The sequence below is a fragment of the Gossypium raimondii genome, chromosome 10, assembly GCF_025698545.1.
Source record: "Gossypium raimondii isolate GPD5lz chromosome 10, ASM2569854v1, whole genome shotgun sequence".
NCBI lineage: Eukaryota > Viridiplantae > Streptophyta > Magnoliopsida > Malvales > Malvaceae > Gossypium > Gossypium raimondii.
Genome location: NC_068574.1, coordinates 356956 through 375298, shown reverse-complemented (window position 1 = coordinate 375298; position 18343 = coordinate 356956). Strand labels below are relative to the sequence as shown.

The 18343-nt window shown below is 36.1% G+C and overlaps 2 protein-coding genes across 3 annotated transcripts; one reads left to right on the top strand and one right to left on the bottom strand.

Annotated features, from left to right (window-relative positions):
* Positions 1–2255: 2255 nt before the first annotated feature.
* Positions 2256–6544, top strand: LOC105776095 (LRR receptor-like serine/threonine-protein kinase GHR1). The gene is made up of 3 exons (XM_012598570.2): positions 2256–3861; positions 3974–5515; positions 5744–6544. Exons 1-3 carry the CDS (start codon positions 2805–2807, stop codon positions 6325–6327), a joined length of 3183 nt encoding a protein of 1060 aa, XP_012454024.2. The 5' UTR covers positions 2256–2804; the 3' UTR covers positions 6328–6544.
* Positions 6545–6866: 322 nt separating this feature from the next.
* On the bottom strand, positions 6867–17372 carry LOC105776096 (vacuolar protein sorting-associated protein 54, chloroplastic). 2 transcript variants are annotated; one of them, XM_052622165.1, is made up of 18 exons: positions 16327–17372; positions 16119–16181; positions 15655–15734; positions 15415–15532; positions 14798–14875; positions 13654–13807; positions 13386–13474; positions 12050–12306; positions 11163–11334; positions 10994–11077; positions 10531–10907; positions 10126–10279; positions 9791–9872; positions 9077–9156; positions 8657–8818; positions 8317–8384; positions 7820–7900; positions 6867–7727 (listed from the first exon to the last, which is right to left on the bottom strand). In XM_052622165.1, the coding sequence occupies exons 1-18, from the start codon at positions 17068–17070 to the stop codon at positions 7592–7594; spliced, it is 2979 nt and encodes a 992-aa protein (XP_052478125.1). In that variant the 5' UTR covers positions 17071–17372; the 3' UTR covers positions 6867–7591. The 2 variants fall into 2 exon arrangements, with proteins under 2 accessions (XP_052478125.1, XP_012454025.1); XM_012598571.2 differs by having other exon boundaries at positions 14798–14872; positions 16327–17371.
* Positions 17373–18343: the final 971 nt, after the last annotated feature.

Below are 18343 nucleotides of genomic sequence, written 5' to 3'. Positions count from 1 at the left end.
ATAAAAAGAAGCGATAAAAGTGCGGGAAAGTTGATTTGAGCCCATTTGCTTTCTTGAAAATGCCCTTTTAAGAAATACTTTATTTTACAAAAGCTGACTTAGAAATAATATTTTAATTTTAAATCAAAATATAAAATGTTTTTTAATTAACATAAAAAAATAGGAAATAAAACAAAATTCAGGATCGAATCTAACTTTAGCCCAAAAGACTACTTAACAATTCGAGCCGAAGTCCAAGACTTAGACCTTACTAGCTTTGCCTTTTTATGAAGTGGCCAACCCATTGATCCTTGGGAGTTGAAATAGAGAGGGACTAAGTGCTCATATTGTGGTCCTTACGATCATTATCATCATCAATTCCATATTGCATCACCATATGTTCTCATCCCAACGGTAAAACTGTAAAACTTCTACTAATACTAATTTTTATCTCTTTAATTCAAAAATAAATAAATTAGTCTTTATATATTAGATCAAAGATCAAATTAGTCTTTTTGTTAAAATTATTCATTTTATTGTTAAAAATAGTCTTTGTATGTTAAAATAAGATACACGTGGAATGCCACATGTAATTACTTGGTTATACCATCATCATGCTAGTTTTTAACAATAAAATAGATGAATTTTAATGAAAAAAATTATTTTGCTTTTTTTTATCTACATGGGCTAGTTTCTTAATTTTTGAGTAAATGAGTAAAATGTAATATAACTTTTAATATAGGATTTTCATGACACTTTTATCAAGTAAAAGTATCATAAAGGTTTTATATTAAGAGTTGGATTACATTTTGTCCTATTTCCTCTGAGAATGAGTAAATTAATTCTTCCGCATTAAATTAAAGAGTAAACTAATTTTTCTATTAAAAATTAATCATATTAACTTAGCAATAGAAATAAAAAAATTTTAATAAAAAATTAATTCACCCTTTAATTTAATATAGAAAGAGACATAATATTTTCCCCACTTTTACCTTTGTTTAGAGGTGCTCATGGGCTGGGCCAGGCCGAATTTGGGCTGGGCCGAGTTTGGGCCGGGCTCATTTTTTTAATAAATACCAAAAATTTATTTTAAAAATTAAAAAAGTATTTTAAAAATATTTTAAAAATAAAAAAATTAAAAAGTATTTTAAAATATTTTAAAATTAAAAAAAAAGTATTTGAAAAATATTTTAAAATTAAAAAAATTTAAAAAATAAATATATTTATTATATCGGGCCGGGCTGGGCCCAGGCCAAAAAAATGGGCCTCTTTTTTTTCCCAAACTAATATTTTGGTCCTATATTTTTACCAAAATCTTCTTATATTTTGGACGGGCTGTCGAGCCGGACCAGACCGCCTGGCCATGAGCACCTCTACCTCTATTGTTATCTATAGACAAAAGTAGGGTCCAAAAAGGTCCCACTTTCCTCACCCAAAAAAGCACATAATACATTTGCTCTGTAATAATGGCTTCCACCTAACTCACCTCCACTCACCATTCTCATTCGTTCATAATCGTCTTCATTTATATATATTTTGGGGGATTGAGCTAAATGGCCAAATCACACAACAAAACACAGCAACAATAAAAATGAAAAACCCTGGTCAAAGGGGCATTGGTGGGCTCCATTTTCACTGATATCCACCTCATTCTTTAACCCCATGCAATTGCTAAATGCCAAACACAAAACCTTCAATTGGATTTGATAAACCCATTGACGTCCACCATGTTTCTGCAATTTCCCCCTCTTTTTTCACTTTTTTGGCGGGTGAATTCCTAATTTTTATTATTTAACTCCCTAAAATAACCCTAAAGATTTTTTTTGGGGTCCCTTTTTGCTGACAAAAGTCTCTTCTTTAAGGGTCTTATAAAGTTGTTTAAGCACTATTCTATTACTTTGAGCTTTATAACTTTAAATTAATGGCTACTATTTGTAATTTTAAGAATGTTTTTTAATCAACCAATGCCACACAAATCTAGGGTCTTTAGCTTATTGGTTCCGTAGGATTAGAATTCACATGTTTCCTTAGAGAAAGAGAAAGAGACAGAGAATGATAATAATAAAAAAAGTGACAAAAGGAAGAAAAAAACAACCCCTTTTTTGCTTTTGGGGTTTGGGGTAGGGAGAAGGGGGCTTTGTTGTCATTGTCACAAAAGAAATTAGGGTTTTTGGCCCTTTTCAGCTACTAAAGTCTAAAAATTATACTGTTCTTTAAAATAGTTTACAAGTTCTTAGTAATAAAATATATATTTTGGGTCTCTTTTGTTCAGCATTTCCTTTTTTTTTTTTTGAGTGGGCTCTTAGCACCAGTGTCAAGCTCTTTCATTTTCTTTTTACAAGCAAATTTCTTGGTTTGCTTTGAAGTTTTAAGTTTTCTTTTTACAAAGCAAATTTCCTGGTTTGCTTTTCTTATTTTTTCACATACAATAAGTTTCTTTTGAAGCCTGCATTGTGAAATGAAGAAGGGATCTTGGCAAGAAAATTGCTGCATTTTTATGTCTCTATGGTTAGATCCATGATTTGGGGCCCATTGTTGTAGCAGTTGTTTTCAGTCATTAAATGCATTACCCTTTAGCTTATTTTGTGTTAGCTAAAAAGATTGTTTCTTGTTGAAAAAAAACCAGCGTCTTCCATCCTTTTTTTAAAGCTTGGCTTTGTCAAAAATGCTCTCTTTCATCAGGTAAATAGCTTCAAAAATGGTTGAATCTATGGATTTAAGAGCTTGTTTGTAAAGGTTTTTTTTTTCTCTGTGTGTGTTTTAACTTTCATTACCTTGTCTGAAATTAAGCTGCTTGTGTTCCAATTTCTTATTTTTTAAGTGCTATGAAGCTGTTTAGAACTTTAGTGTTAGCCCTGTTTTTAGTTACTGCAATGGGACAACTTCCGTCACAGGACATATTAGCATTGCTTGAATTCAAAAAGGGTATTAAACATGACCCTACTGGCTATGTCCTTGATTCATGGAACGAAGAATCCATTGATTTTAATGGCTGTCCTTCTTCTTGGAATGGTATTGTTTGTAATGGTGGGAATGTTGCTGGCGTTATACTTGATAATTTAGGTCTATCTGTTGATGCAGACTTAAGTGTTTTTTCGAATCTTACGAAGCTTGTGAAACTTTCGATATCGAATAATTCAATGTCCGGTGTTATTCCCGACAATATTGGGGAGTTTAAAAGTCTAGAGTACTTGGATGTGTCAGATAATCTGTTTTCTTTGGCATTACCGGTAGGCATTGGTAAATTAGAGAGCTTAAGGAACCTTTCGTTAGCTGGGAATAACTTTACTGGTTCGATACCAGATACGATTTCAGGGCTTGTTTCGGTCCAATCTTTGGATTTGAGTCGGAATTCCCTGTCCGGTACCTTGCCAACCACCTTAACGGAATTGAATGAGCTGTTGTATCTAAATCTATCTTCCAATCAGTTTACGAAGAGAATACCAAAAGGGTTTGACGGCATTGCCGGACTTCAAGTTCTCGACTTGCACGGGAATATGCTAGACGGTAGCTTAGATGGGGAGTTTTTCCTTTTATCGAATGCTAGCCATGTTGATTTTAGTGGGAATATGCTGCAAAGCTCAAGTTCGGGGAAATTGCTACCCGGCATTTCGGAGAGTATTCAGTTTTTAAACCTTAGCCATAACCAACTTACAGGATCATTGGTTGGGGATGCTGAGCTTCGGTTATTCGGGAGTTTGAAGGTGTTGGACTTAAGCTACAATCAACTGTCTGGAGAATTGCCCGGATTTAACTTTGCATATGATCTTCAGGTCCTTAAGCTCAGCAACAATAGATTTACGGGCTTCATTCCTAATGTCCTGCTGAAAGGCGATTCACTGCTTTTAACTGAGCTAGATTTAAGTGGCAACAATCTCTCAGGTAGCAATGCTAAACTGCTTGAATTCGTGATTTATGAATTGCATTTAGTTGCTTTGTCTCATTTTGTGCATTGTACTATTCTTTATACTTGTTTGTTGGTTCGTCTTTTCAGGGCCGATATCGATGATCATGTCGACAAATCTGCAGATACTCAATCTTTCTTCGAATGGGATCACAGGGGAACTTCCGTTACTGACCGGAAGTTGTGCTGTACTTGACTTATCAAACAACAAATTAGAAGGAAACTTAACCCGAATGTCGAAATGGGGGAATATTGAATACCTTGATCTTAGCCAGAATCGTTTGACAGGATCAATTCCTGAGTTAACCCCTCAATTTCTGCGGTTAAATCATCTCAACCTTTCGCATAATTTGCTTACTAGCTCTCTACCGAAAGCAATACTGCAGTATCCGAAGCTTAGAGTCCTTGATCTTGGTTTTAACCAGTTTGATGGACCTTTTCTAAATGACCTACTGAATTTGGCTACTTTGGAAGAACTTCATCTCGGGAACAATTTGATTTCCAGTGATCTTAAGTTTTCTCCTTCGAGTGAATCCAACCTCCGTGTTCTCGATCTCTCTAGTAATCGGCTTAACGGTTATTTTCCTGACCAAATTGGGTCATTGGCTGGACTTCAAGTGCTCAATCTTGCAGGCAATAACTTATCCGGTTCACTACCTACTTCCTTGGCTGACATGAACTCACTAAGCTCATTAGATATATCCCGGAATAATTTTACCGGATCTTTACCCAACAAGGTCCCTAACAGCCTTCAAAGCTTTAATGTTTCTTACAATGATCTATCCGGCATTGTCCCAGAAAATCTGAGGAAGTTCCCTACTTCCTCATTCTACCCCGGAAATTCTAACTTGTATTTTCCAGGCGGTCCTCCTGGATCAAACAATTCCCCTGCTGAATCGAAGAAGAAACGGATCAACACGATAGTGAAATGGGTGATTGTGGTATCATGTGTGGTGGCTCTTATCATTCTCGTCTTGCTTGCTATATTCATACATTACATCCGTATATCTCGGAGAACTCCTCCGGAGCCTATTAGAAGTAAAGGTGGTGTTAGCAAACGAGCACCGAGAAACTCTTCTAGTGTTGTCGGGACTGAGAGTGGGGGTGCTACAGTTGTCTCAGCGGTTGATCTTGTGTCTTCACGGAAAGGATCATCATCAGGAATTATCAGTCCCGGTGAGAAAATGGCAGTGGGTACTGGATACTCTCCTTCGAAGACCAGCCATTTATCTTGGTCACCCGAGTCTGGAGATTCATTTACTGCCGAGCACCTTGCGAGACTGGATGTAAGATCACCGGACCGACTCGTTGGCGAGCTGCATTTTCTCGATGATACAATCACATTGACACCAGAGGAGCTGTCACGTGCTCCAGCCGAAGTTTTGGGAAGGAGCAGTCATGGGACTTCGTACAGGGCAACACTGGATAATGGAGTATTCTTGACTGTGAAGTGGCTTCGTGAAGGGGTCGCAAAACAGAGAAAAGAGTTCGCTAAGGAGGCTAAAAAATTCACGAATATCCGGCATCCAAACGTGGTTGGTTTGCGAGGGTACTATTGGGGCCCTACTCAACATGAGAAGCTGATTCTTTCGGATTATATCTCGCCTGGAAGTCTCGCAAGCTTTCTCTATGGTAAACCGTTTTCCTTAACTTTTTGAACACTATTTGCAGTTACATTCATTGTCAAACAACTACTTTCGTAAATGGTTGTTGAAACTGAACTTGCTGGTTCAACCGAGAATCTGAGATTATAAGTTTTTCGACCAGTAAAAATCTGAGCTGTGCCTAATTTCATATGAGATCATATTATGATATCGTGTTTCATTCTTTTTACTAATAAATCTGTCTAAATATCTTCAGATCGACCGGGAAGAAAAGGTCCACCATTATCGTGGGCACAGAGATTGAAAATAGCGGTTGACGTTGCCCGAGGTCTAAACTATCTCCATTTCGACCGAGCTGTGCCACACGGTAACCTAAAAGCAACGAACATACTATTAGATGGGCCTGATCTTAATGCTCGTGTTGCCGATTACTGCCTCCACCGTCTAATGACACAAGCCGGAACGATGGAACAAATTCTAGATGCTGGTCTCTTGGGATATCGGGCACCAGAGTTAACCGATACCAAGAAACCATTGCTTTCCTTCAAGTCAGATGTCTATGCATTCGGAGTGATTCTGTTGGAACTTCTAACAGGCAGATGCGCAGGTGATGTAATTCCAGGGGAAGAAGAAGGAATCGGATTGATAGAATGGGTTCGGTTGAAGGTAGCAGAAGGCAGTGGCTCGTCTTGTTTTGATTCGGCTTTAGCTCAAGAAATGGGGGATCCGGCTGCCGAGAAAGGAATGAAGGAGGTTCTTGAAATAGGATTAAGATGTGTTCGATCTCTTTCGGAGAGGCCGGGTATCAAGACTATATATGAGGATCTTTCGTCAATATGAATCAGCATTTGGTTTTTGTATTCTCGTAAATGTTAGGCAAGTCGGGGACTTAAACTAGATTCAAATGATCAGGGAATTTAATCTCTCATTGGGCTCCCTGTTTTTGCATCTTTTTGGTCGTTTTTGGAGCATCTGGTTTTAGCTTTTAATTTCTATTCAAAATTTGCTGTACAATGAATGCACATTATGGAATGGATAGAAGGTGTTTCTAGATTAACTTCTGATGATCCAATTTAGGCCTCTGAGTTTATCTTTCTTTTCATTTTGGTACTTCATGCTTTTTCGATCCAGGTTGTTATTTGAACACTTATTCCGGGCTCTTTTCTGACACACCATCTTATTGATTGTTACATGACTGCATAATATTTCTTTCATTTAAAAAGGTCAACCCAACAAATTTAACATGAAAAGTTTTAATAGTTTTACAATTACACTAAACAGAGGGTCTAAATATAAAATATACGAAGAGTATAAGGATTTGGAGTATATTTTAACCAAATATAAAATAAATATGGATAATTTGGAATCAAATGCAAATATAACAATCAAATACCTTTAGCAAATTTTTATTCATATAACCTAATAACATGATTAATGAATGGCTAATAATAACCAGAAATTACGCTTTCACAATACAAAGTTTTGACCAAACTTGCAATCAACATATACAAAATGAAACTTTGTTTTTTTCAAAGATTGAACATCTAATCCATGGAAATTAGGTGACAAAACAAACCAACGGACAAAAAAAAAGAAACTCGAACTCGAAACTTAAGAACCTCAAGAGAAGGTATTCTGAATGAATACACTAGGATTAAGGATTACTACAGCAGCTGACACAAACAATTATCACGGATTTCCTCATTTGTCTTCGTTACTCAAAATTGAAAATGAGGTCTCAATGACGATCGAGGCCGACCCGGGTTGATGATAATAGATGAAGATTCCAAATATTACACCCAATATCTCTATGACCAAGATCAACCCAATGGTGAAGGGTTAAAAGATCAATGACAATAGGTAGAGAAACAAGATTGTGGTTCTCAAATGTAGGTTTATAATATCTCGATTTTCTAACTTAAAAAACATTTCAACAATTGAATCTAGGGGGGACCGAAGAAATAGAATAGATTCATAGATTCCTTACCTTGAGTCATTTCTACAAAAGCAATTTGCATAGGCTGAGGATTGGTTTCTGATAAAAATCCTTTCAAGTGTTTCCTTCAAATGTGGATATCTCTATTACTGTACAAAACAATAATTCTCAACTGGCTTCGGCCCCGAACCTTTGTGCTAAGAACTCATCCAGTTGCCCCCAGTTTGGGGTAGCAGAGTTATTCGAATTATCAGAAGGCAATGACCGAATGCATCCAAGAATGTGTGTAACATCGCGGTACAGTCTATCATTAAAAGAATAAACCATTATATAGAAAAAAAACAAAGAAAAGGTCTTACTCGAATTCATATTGAAATCTGAAAAACAGTACAATACCTATCTTTTGCCTGGGGAGTGCTGATCTCTAAGCGTGAAAATGCGTCTGAAATTTGTGAATGGAAGATTACAACAACTTGCCTGAAAAGCAGAGGTTAAGTTATTTAAGGGAACAATTCCATTTCATCAATTAACCATTTACTTCCATTATCAATAAAGAAGATCAAAACCGGTGTTGCTTGATACAAATATTACATTCTTTTCCGCGTGTGGTCATGTAGTAATGTACGATTTTATCACCAGCTTGTACCATGAAGGGAAATCTAACATTCAATATGCAACTAGGAATATAAATGAATCTATGGGTGCCTTCCAAAATTCCCAAAAACTTTGTATTTTTCAAAGACACCCCCTTGATTCAAAGAATATTTGAACATTTCTCCAAACAGTTTTCAAAGTAGTATGTGATAGTGGTTATAATTGTAAGATGATTTTATCATGCATAATGATGAAACAGACCATCAAGTGACTAAATTAGGAGTTGAATTTTGCCTCACCTGAAAATTGCTTGAACGTCTACTTCATGCAATGTACGAGATAAAACTCGTTGGAGGAACCCAACTTCCTGAAAAATGAATTGAACAGCCAATCAAAATCAATTCATCCATTGCAGTTCAGGTCAAATGTACAAAACAAGTGAACCAGTTACGCTGGGAAAAAAAAAAAAACCTAATGGCATAATTCGGGTTTTCTTTTACCAATCCGACATGTGTAATTTTTGCAAGACTAACTAATAAAGTGCTTTTTCTAAACTGAATCCACCACAGACAAAAACGAAAAAGAGATTAAACAAGGTAAGAACCCCTTGAGTCAAATTGAGCACAATGACGTAGTTACCTTAGTGAGAGACCTAGCAAATTGACTGGGCTGTGGGTCAGCTTCTTCTGGTCTATTCCAGCTCTCAACAATCTGGGGTAGTCCACGCAGATGAACCAACAACCTCTCTCTCATTATCTGAACAAGCTTTGTATGAATTTCATCCCGGTGAACCTTATAATCCTGAATTTTGAAAAAATAAAGTCAATCATTTATCGAAAAATGTGTTCCAAGTGGCAAGTAAAAGGCAAATTGTATATGTAGCACTGAATACTTGTCAGTAAATTTAAATTCATCCACAAGCAATCAATAGAAAACAAAATGCCACAAATGCTCTGTCAAATAAAATAAAATAGAATACACATAAACAAAGGATAAAAAAAAAAAGAAAAATAAAGAGGTGTAACATAATAAAATGAATATAGTGATGAAGCCTTATACCTGTGCAACTCGATCAAACTCTGACAGCAAAAGTGACTTTCGAGGTTCAGGAACTTTGAGGAACAGGATTTGCCTCAATTCTTAGACCACAAACAAAGCAGATGTCAATTATTTGGCAACATTAATAATCGGCACAGAATATAATAGACTAAGCATACGATAAACAAGGAAATATGAAACTAACATAAAAAGAACGTGTTTGGGATAAACAAGAAACAAAAGCAGTACATATTTGAAAAGAATGGGATGTCAGAACCTAACTATAACAGGCAAATAGCATAAATAGTTTGAACTAAAAAACGTTCCTTGGTTTCTGCAATGCTCATGAATCAACATCTGATACTCACTCAGTTATCTATGTTCCATTTGTTTCTTCAAACTGGTAAATATGTTTCAGATACAAGACCATAAAGGATAGCAAAAACTGAATAAACAATGGTTATGAGGTGACTAAAAGTGAGGTAGTGCAAAACATGTTTGTAAGAGAACTTCATAGCTAAGTCACCAGACTCTACATTTTCTCTAAAATATTTGTGTCCATCACATATTCGGACCCAAATATGCAGGTATGGTCCTCCAAATATATTAAAAAAAACTAAGAAAAATTGTGCCTCAGTTTATGGATTCGATATCTAGCTAAATGTTGCCGAACAAGGATGATGCAGCTAATGCACTAGGGAAAAGTAGTGACAAATTGGTCATATCATAACCTACCAGGAATGATAGCATATATGAAACTAATGACTTGACTTGCCAAGGCCAAGTGTTTAGAAGTAATGGACTTCAAACCAGAAACCTGCAATGCCATACAATTCCAATAAAAATTTTATGACAATAATTGAGTTCATAATATATAGAGTATATTCTAGACTTCTCAATATATGGTTTAAGATTTTTCTAGGCCACAACTTGGGCTCAAGAAAACATGCAGAGGGAAAAGCCACATCTGATTACACTAGTCTCATCCGTAACCCTTCAGGTTTAATCAAATTATTCTCAAGTGAAACTTTAGAAAAGAAAAATATCCTAGCTACAAAACTATTTCATACCTGCATGGCTCCAGCACCTAAAACAAGTTGGCATGTTCTCGTGTTGAAAAATTTTAGAATCTCCACAACACGATGAACCACCTCCAAGGATAGTGCTGGCAGAAGATGATTCATGTCAATGTACTCTGACAGCATCTTCAGCAATATTAAGCCACTGGAAGGAACGAGAAAGGGAAGTAAACATCGTCAAGACTAGTTTATCATGTAATTTTTGTCTTCTTGTTAATGAACAAGGGTATGAATGGCAATGCAACAAGATACAGTCAACATAAACGCATAGCTAATCACAGAACAGCATGCTTGATCCTGGGAGAGATTTAGAAACCCCTACAGCTCAACTTCATAGGAAAATATTTGTGAGAATGGATAATGACAGAAGGGTTAGATGAAAACAAGATGACTAACCAGTTAACCATGTGATAACTAACACCGCCACATTCAAGTGTTTGAGTAGCATTTTTTCCACGTTCCTTTGTATTACTGTTATTACTCTGAGATGAAGTTACTGCATCAGATTTCTTTCTCTCAATCACCTCAGCCTTCCCTTGGGCAGCATTTACCGCAGTTGTGCTACTAGAATCAGTTGGTTCATTCTGCGCCACAGAACCTACTTGTGAACCCTCATTGCTGTAGCTTTCTGTCATATTACTTTCAGCATTATCCTTGCTTCCAGAAACTATTGCTTCAGAATCAAACAGTGAAGAAACAATAGCCTGAAATTCATCAGGAACATCTACTTCTACCCATGTCTCTTGATCAAGCACTGCTCGTATTTTTGTCATCTACAGTAGATGGTAACAGTAATTATTCAGAGTATCAACAGATCACAATGCAAAAAAACAACGGGCAATTGGGATAAGGAACTAACTCGAGATTCATGCTGGAAATCAACAAAGGATTTAGCCTGTGACTGCAGTGTTCCCCTGATGCTATATCCCAACCTTCCTCCAATCTGTTAAAAGTTTGCATACAATATCATCACAACCCCAGACAGGTTAATTGATAATTTCTTTCACTAGAGAAAAATAAATGAATACCTTCTCTGTAGAAGTTATAAACTCCTGAGTGATATTATATATGCTCAGAAAGTCTTGCAATCTTAGCTTAGGATGAAGAAGAGCACGAACGCCAAGCAGCTTTGCCCATCTTCCATGAGCAGCATCACAAGCTGCAAAGACCGCTTCAGCATTTTCTCTCAGAACATCCGCCCTACCAAGGTCCAAGAGTATTATAAATAAGATAGATGTAAAAAAATAAAAGAATAAAACTGAAAGTCTGAATTTTTATTTCACTGGTTTTATTTTATTTGAGACAAGCTAAAATGTTTGCACCATGTCATTCTGCAGCTTTTAGAAAACAGATTTTATTTCTTTTTCCAATTTTACTTTAAATTAAAACATTTTTGCACCATGTCATTCTGCAGTATTTACAACATCTTAAGTAAAACAAGTAACAGCAAGTTGAGTTTATTTCAATTAAATTAAATTTTATGGAAACAAAGCTCAAGAAGGTTTTAAAGAAGCAAAGTAGGAATCAAGAAATTGAAGAGTTTAATTTTGATTCAGTAAATCTATTCAAAATGGTAGGCACCAACATAATGAGTTCCATTGTAGCTAATTACACCTCAAGGCAATATGTGATAGGAAACATGCAGAAAATGCCCACAACTAATTTGCCCCAGGTTAAACTGGTTTTGACTCCTTGAAAATTAGGGGTATTATGCAATAAACTGGATAACAGGCTGGTTTCCAATTCAAAAGGTTGAAATGGTCAATCCAACCCAATTCGGAAAACAATTAAGAAAACTTTGTAATGTTCTCTTCAAACAAAAGGTTTACTATATCTTCCATTTACTGAAACAATATATTCTACCACAAACAATGTTAGAACAATGCAAATTAGAAACGTTAGGAGAGAGCTAAACCTGAAATTCTTTGATAAATTTGAGGGGCTTATCGCATCACTTCCTTTCCCTGGGGATGAAAGAACCTTGGATGTACTCCTTAAAGATGCACTCAGAGGAAGTGCACCACCTTGACCGTTACTCTCTTGAGAAGATTCTGCAACCATGGCACCAAGTGCAATTGCAGCAGCGACTGAATCAGCAGCATAATGACCATCAAGGTTGCACATTACCCACTCAATGGCCCTTTTCACTTCAGCTGCCCGGACTAAATGTGCCTGCATTCACTAAATGAAATGAAATCATATTACATCTTAGGCAAGTGCTGAGCAAAACCAGAAATGTTCATAAAGAGAAAACCATACCTTGCTTAACATATACTACATATTAATCAAGTATAGAAACAAGGTTACAGGCAATTTTTTTATGTTAAATAAAAATGAGTTTTCCCAATTCTTATTAGGGAAAACATATCCAAAGGAGACAGATATTGCAAGCCAGTAACATGTTAACAGAAGTCATACATAAGGACCAAATCACAGTTCTCAGACTAATGGCAGGGAAATAGTAACCACCCAACAAGCTTAGTTATTTTCCAGCAAGATAAACCCTTCAGTTTTACTAATCTTATTATGTTCTCATATCTTTTCTTTTTAAATATAATTTATCCACAGGCATACGATATAATCACAATTTTTCGGTCTTGTGGCCTTTAAATAACTTCGGGTTGCCAAGAACACAAGGATAACCAGATTCTAAGATTAGATGTAAACCTCAAATAGCCTTCTAGACTAACTGCTAAAAACACAAGCTGAAGCCTCTCCCAAGTTAAGTCCGCCCTACCTTTCAAATGGACAGCATTAAAGAGTAGATATATTACCATCTGCCATGAGACATATGACCTGAATATGACACTCTACCTACTTACGCTCAACATTCAGAGACCATTCTATTTACGTAGTCAATCTCAAACCATTCCTTATACAGTTGATTGGATAAAATCCAAACCCGTGGCTCATCTCATTTGCCAATCAAATCAAATCACAGTAGGCCTTCACTAGAGAACAGCTAAAAGGCTAAGAAATATTAAAAATTTAGAACTTCAAATCTTATTCCAGATGCTTTAGTGGAAGTACAGAAGATTGGCTTCCAATGCTATTAATGAAGCAAAAGTCAGTTCACTCCCAAGTTTACCCTAGTCTTGATCAATTTCCTCCACAACATTAGAATTAGTTTCCAAAAACATACTTATCATATACAAGCATCTCATAACAAATGTAAGGTGCCATTAATAATGCCTTCTATACCCTTACAATTCAACAAATGCTTACTCTGGTAGTAGGCAAGTATACATTACCTGTACAATCTTGAAAATAGCAGCCAGAAGTTGGACAAAGCTTCCAGATGACAAACTCCTTAATTTGCTAGCAAGTGATAAGCCTCCACCTTAGCCATCAGACAGTTAGCATTAACAACTGGAAGAAACAGAAGAGATGCACACACAAGAAACCCACAACACTCCATAAAAAAGAGATATGAAGTTTGAGAGCTGTAAAACTAAATTATTTTACACAGGCCATGTGGGAAGACGCACATGGAAGATTTATTATAAAAGTAGTTCTTACCATCTGCATCGACAGTGCGCTCTGCACCCATATCAGATTCCAGAGGTTGGCCCACCAGAACCGGAAGCAGCTCTGCAACAGCAGTCTTAATAGCAGTTTTCATATCAGCAGTAAGTGTATCACGATATGTCCTTAGGACAAATGGGAGCTTGGCCTGAAAAACAATCACCATATTACAAGATCAGTTCTTCTAAAGTGGATCCAACCTCAGATTCCACCATTTAAAGTGCAAAGTTATTGGACATGGTAAAATTAAGGATAAAAAGAAACGGGGTTAATAGCTTGGATTATGCAATTGCAGGTCTGGAACAGACATCTTCCTTCTAGAACTTTCTTGGAGGAAATTGAAGAAAATAACTTGGGTAAACTATCCAGCTGGTCATAAGTTTTCGCGCTTCTCTGTTTAGTCACCCACCTTTCAAATTTAGTTTGGTCAGAGATAATAAATGTTATGAATTTCTCAGTCACCTAATGTTAAACACGAGAGAAACTAATTCTTGGCATTCCTCATTGCCCATTGTGATGACCAAAATGTAACTTGTGGAAGCTGATGAATAAAACAGCTTGAAAACTTTGGTGACCAACTTTTTGTTCAGCTTTACTTCATATTATTATATGCCACATGCCGCATGAGCAAAAAAAAGTGATTCAAAACGCCAGGAAAGGGCTCTATTCGTTTCTAACCCTAAGTAAACAAGAAATGCATAACTTCTATAACATTAGTGACCAAAAATAACTTTTGAAAGTTGGGTTACCAAAACAGGAGTATAAAACTCCGGTGAACTGGGTAATCTACCCAAAATCATTACCGTAAGATAATATTTATAGGAGCAAATACATGTACTTGGTGAATCAGAGATATGAGAGAAAATAAATCTTCTGTCTGTAAGAGGTGGCAGTTTTCCTACATGTATATACTCCTCCCACAACCTTTACTAATGAACATTGTAACTTTTGCCTAATGTCAAGACGTTCGTGGAAGATCAAAACATTTGTGGAAGACAATCAGTGTAGCTCAACTTTCACTAATTTGAAGCTTTGCCTAATGTCAAGACATTCGTGGAAGATCAAAACACCTATGCATCAGTAGCCCACCCCAGGTTCAAAAATATAAAAGGAAAATGAAATAGGGGATATTACTCACAGTTCGAAGCAAACCAATAATAAGAGGCAGAAGACGATCTCGAAAATTGGTGGTTTCTTCCTCATCCAAGTTAACCTGCTAACATATCCATTCTAGTTAACAGTTCCAATATATAATCAAACTTACAAGCCACTGTAATAAAAATAAATAAAGAAATACATAGAAAAAGTGTGAACAGGCAACAAAAATTCAATGTGCATTTACCATCAGCAGACTGTTTGGTTCAATCAAGCAATTAATCCAATATTGTAGTCCAATTAAAGTGAAAAACATTACAGAATAAGGAATGGTCCATATTATTATTGGATTATCATCTAATATTGTAGTCCAATCAAGCAATCTAATTTACTTTATCATCTAATATGTCTAGGCCAGGTCCACCACAACTTCTCAGTGAAAAAAGTAAATTAGATGATAAGGATCCCTGCCATATTATTGGTAGTGCAAGAAGTATTGCTTAAAATACTTCACTGGCTGGACCTCCCTAGGCACTGAATTGATCACAATCAACGGAGAAAAAATGAACAGGATTTATCACACACCATTGACAAATAATATAAGCAGCAAAACAAGAGTATTCCATTTTCAAACAAAGAAAAGAACATAATTAAGCTTACTCCAACATCCTCGCCATTCAAGGAAATGGATGCCCTGGCTTTTGCTTTCAACAATATAACTGAATCTTTATCCCCCTTGTCATGTATTGAAGCACGCATAAATTCTGCCGAAAGAATACTGCCAAAAGGAGCACAGAATATAGATAAGATTACAAACTGATGAATCGTTTCAGAAGAGGAAATTTTTTAAAAACATTTTTTATGTCATTAATGTCACCATACATTAGAAATAAATAATACCTGTTTATGGAATCTATAGAAGTGACTACGTGATCTCGAAGGTGACGAAAGCAATGTAAACCAGAAAGCTCATCCCCATCCTATGAAAAGACACAATTTCACCTTCTTTAACAGACAACCCAGAAAAAACATGAGGCAAGAATTTTTGCAAGACTATAAATATAGCTTTAAAGCTAAGAAACTACCATCAAGCTATAAAAGAAGGTAAAAAGAAAAAAGAAGTTATCATCATTGCAGCACAAAGACTTCATATCAAGTATGTACAATAGCAATACTTTGGGCCACACAGTACACCAACCAACATAAGGTTACCTAATGGAAATCAAAGAACGAAAGAAGAAACTCTGGCTATGACTATGACGTGGCAATACATAACAATCCAATTCAACAACTTACAGGCAAAGGAACATAAATTTAAAAAAAAAAAACGCAAAGCTTTAACTCACAGATAAATGAATCTATACCAGTAAGTGTTGCAGATCATCGATAATATCCAAAGCTCCAGCACACTCTGAAGATGCAACAAGCTGAATAACCGAGAAAACTAAATCAAATTCATCTCGAAGCATTAACAAAGCAGTCTCTTCAATATATATATAGTATTTTCATTTCTGTTAATTTTTAGGTGGATTAAACAAAGAAAAAGAGAAAAATGGAAATTAAAAAGCTGACCAATTTAAGAGCGGATAAGGCTTGGTTAACAGATAGAATAAGCTTCAATTTATGTTGGAGAGCCAACAAATTGGTCCTAGAGGCATTCAACTCCTGAATCTGCCTAGCAGAGTCAACCAAATCAGTGTCTACGAGCCGAATAGTTTCCTTCAAATCACGAATCCGATTGCATCCTTCCACAATCTTAACATTCAAGTCCTGCAACTGCCCTTGCGCTTCGAAGAAAGAATTGGAGCGCAACGAAATCTCCTTCACCAAATGAAGCTCCACAACATCCAAGTAATGGGACAATTTCTCCTGAAGTATAATGTTTTCAGAAACATCAGTAAAAGGGCAGGCTGCCCGGAAGGTCCCCCCATCTTCGAGCGCGAAATCTTCCTTAAAATAAAGGGCGGGAACCTCCCTTAAACAAGCTACGAGGGCTTCCCCAATGTTATCGACATCGAGAGTCTGCTCCTTGGTGGTGTGATTCCTAATATCCTCGAATCGATAATAGGAATCGGAGATGGAAGAGACGTATGATTGGAAGTCGGATCGGGTAAGGTCGCAAGCCGCTTTGGTGGACGTCAAAGGAGTGAATTCAGGCGGCGCGACCGACCACCAACCCCAAGAAGCTTCCAATTTGCCAGCATGAGGGTTGTTAAGGACCGAAGAAAGCGTTTGGCCACCCGAATCGGCGACGGAAAATGAAGAGGTCCGACCAACTGTCGATGACCTTCCCGATGGGGAAGGCTGTAGATCCATTTTCAAGATCTACAAATCATCAAACGAAATAATAAAAAATTGAGGGAAATGGGAAGCTTTTTTCCTTTAATCGATATATTTTTCGAATAATTAAAAAAGAAGAAGAAGAAGAAATAATGGTTACGATGGATCTAAAAGAGTGAAAAAGAATGTTTCAAAATCGAAAGAAAATGTGTTCTGTTTTCTTGAATTAAATTGTGATTTGGATCTTAAAAGAATGGGAGATTTGAAGCGCCATAGAAGAAGAAAGATCTGAATATTTTGATTTTGAGATCAGGATCGACAACGAGAAGGTGGTAGTGGGACTGGGCCTGGTCATTGAAGCAAAGCTTACCATAGAAAGCGGATGGCTGGACCGGACCCTTTACTGTATCGGGTCCTGCCCCAGATTTCTCTATCCAACCCACCATTTTCATAATTATTTTTGGTTAAATTACACACAGGGTCACTAAACTTTGGTGAACCAATTTTAAAAAGTTACAAAACGGTCACTAAATTATTTGAAAGTTTTCATATAAATCATTAAACTATTCAAATTAAGGCATTGGGTTGTTAACTTTTTAGAAAAAAGTTTGATTAGCGAGCTTCAAGCAATTCGACGATAGGTACGGTAGATCAATACCCATTGATGAGTAAAAGAACATACCTTAAATCCAAGTTGATTCAATAGTAAGTGTCAAAGATTGGAGAAGAAAGCTATTTAAATTTTAGTTAGTAGATTTCTGATGTTCAAAGTTGTTTCATGAAGAAAAAAAAACTAAATTGTAAAAAGAAAAAGAGAACGAGTGCTTTCAATTGGTACAAGTTGTACGAACAAATAAACTCACATAATGGCAATTTTAACAACTCAATGACTTAAATAAAAACTTTTGAATAGTTCAATTATCATTTTTTTAACTTTTTGAAATTAAGTGATTAAAACATAAACTTATTAATAGTTTAGTCAGTGTTGTTTGAACCGAATCAAACCGGCTAGTTTGATCGGTTGGATAAAGAACCGACCGAGGTACAAGCTAGAAGAGTGGATTTAAACTGATTAGACTGAAAACTAATACAAATCGACTGAACCGACTTGAACCGGTTTTTTTTTTAATTTTTCTAAATTTTAGTTATTTTTTATCTGGACCAATTGAACCAATGACTTACCAATTCAACCACTAGTCCATTTAAAAAAACAATTGAGTTTAGTGACATTTAGAGTTGACTCTTATTTGTTCTTTTTCTAAGAATGGTTAAAAACTACTCCAAATTCTTGTATTCTTCGTGCATTTAA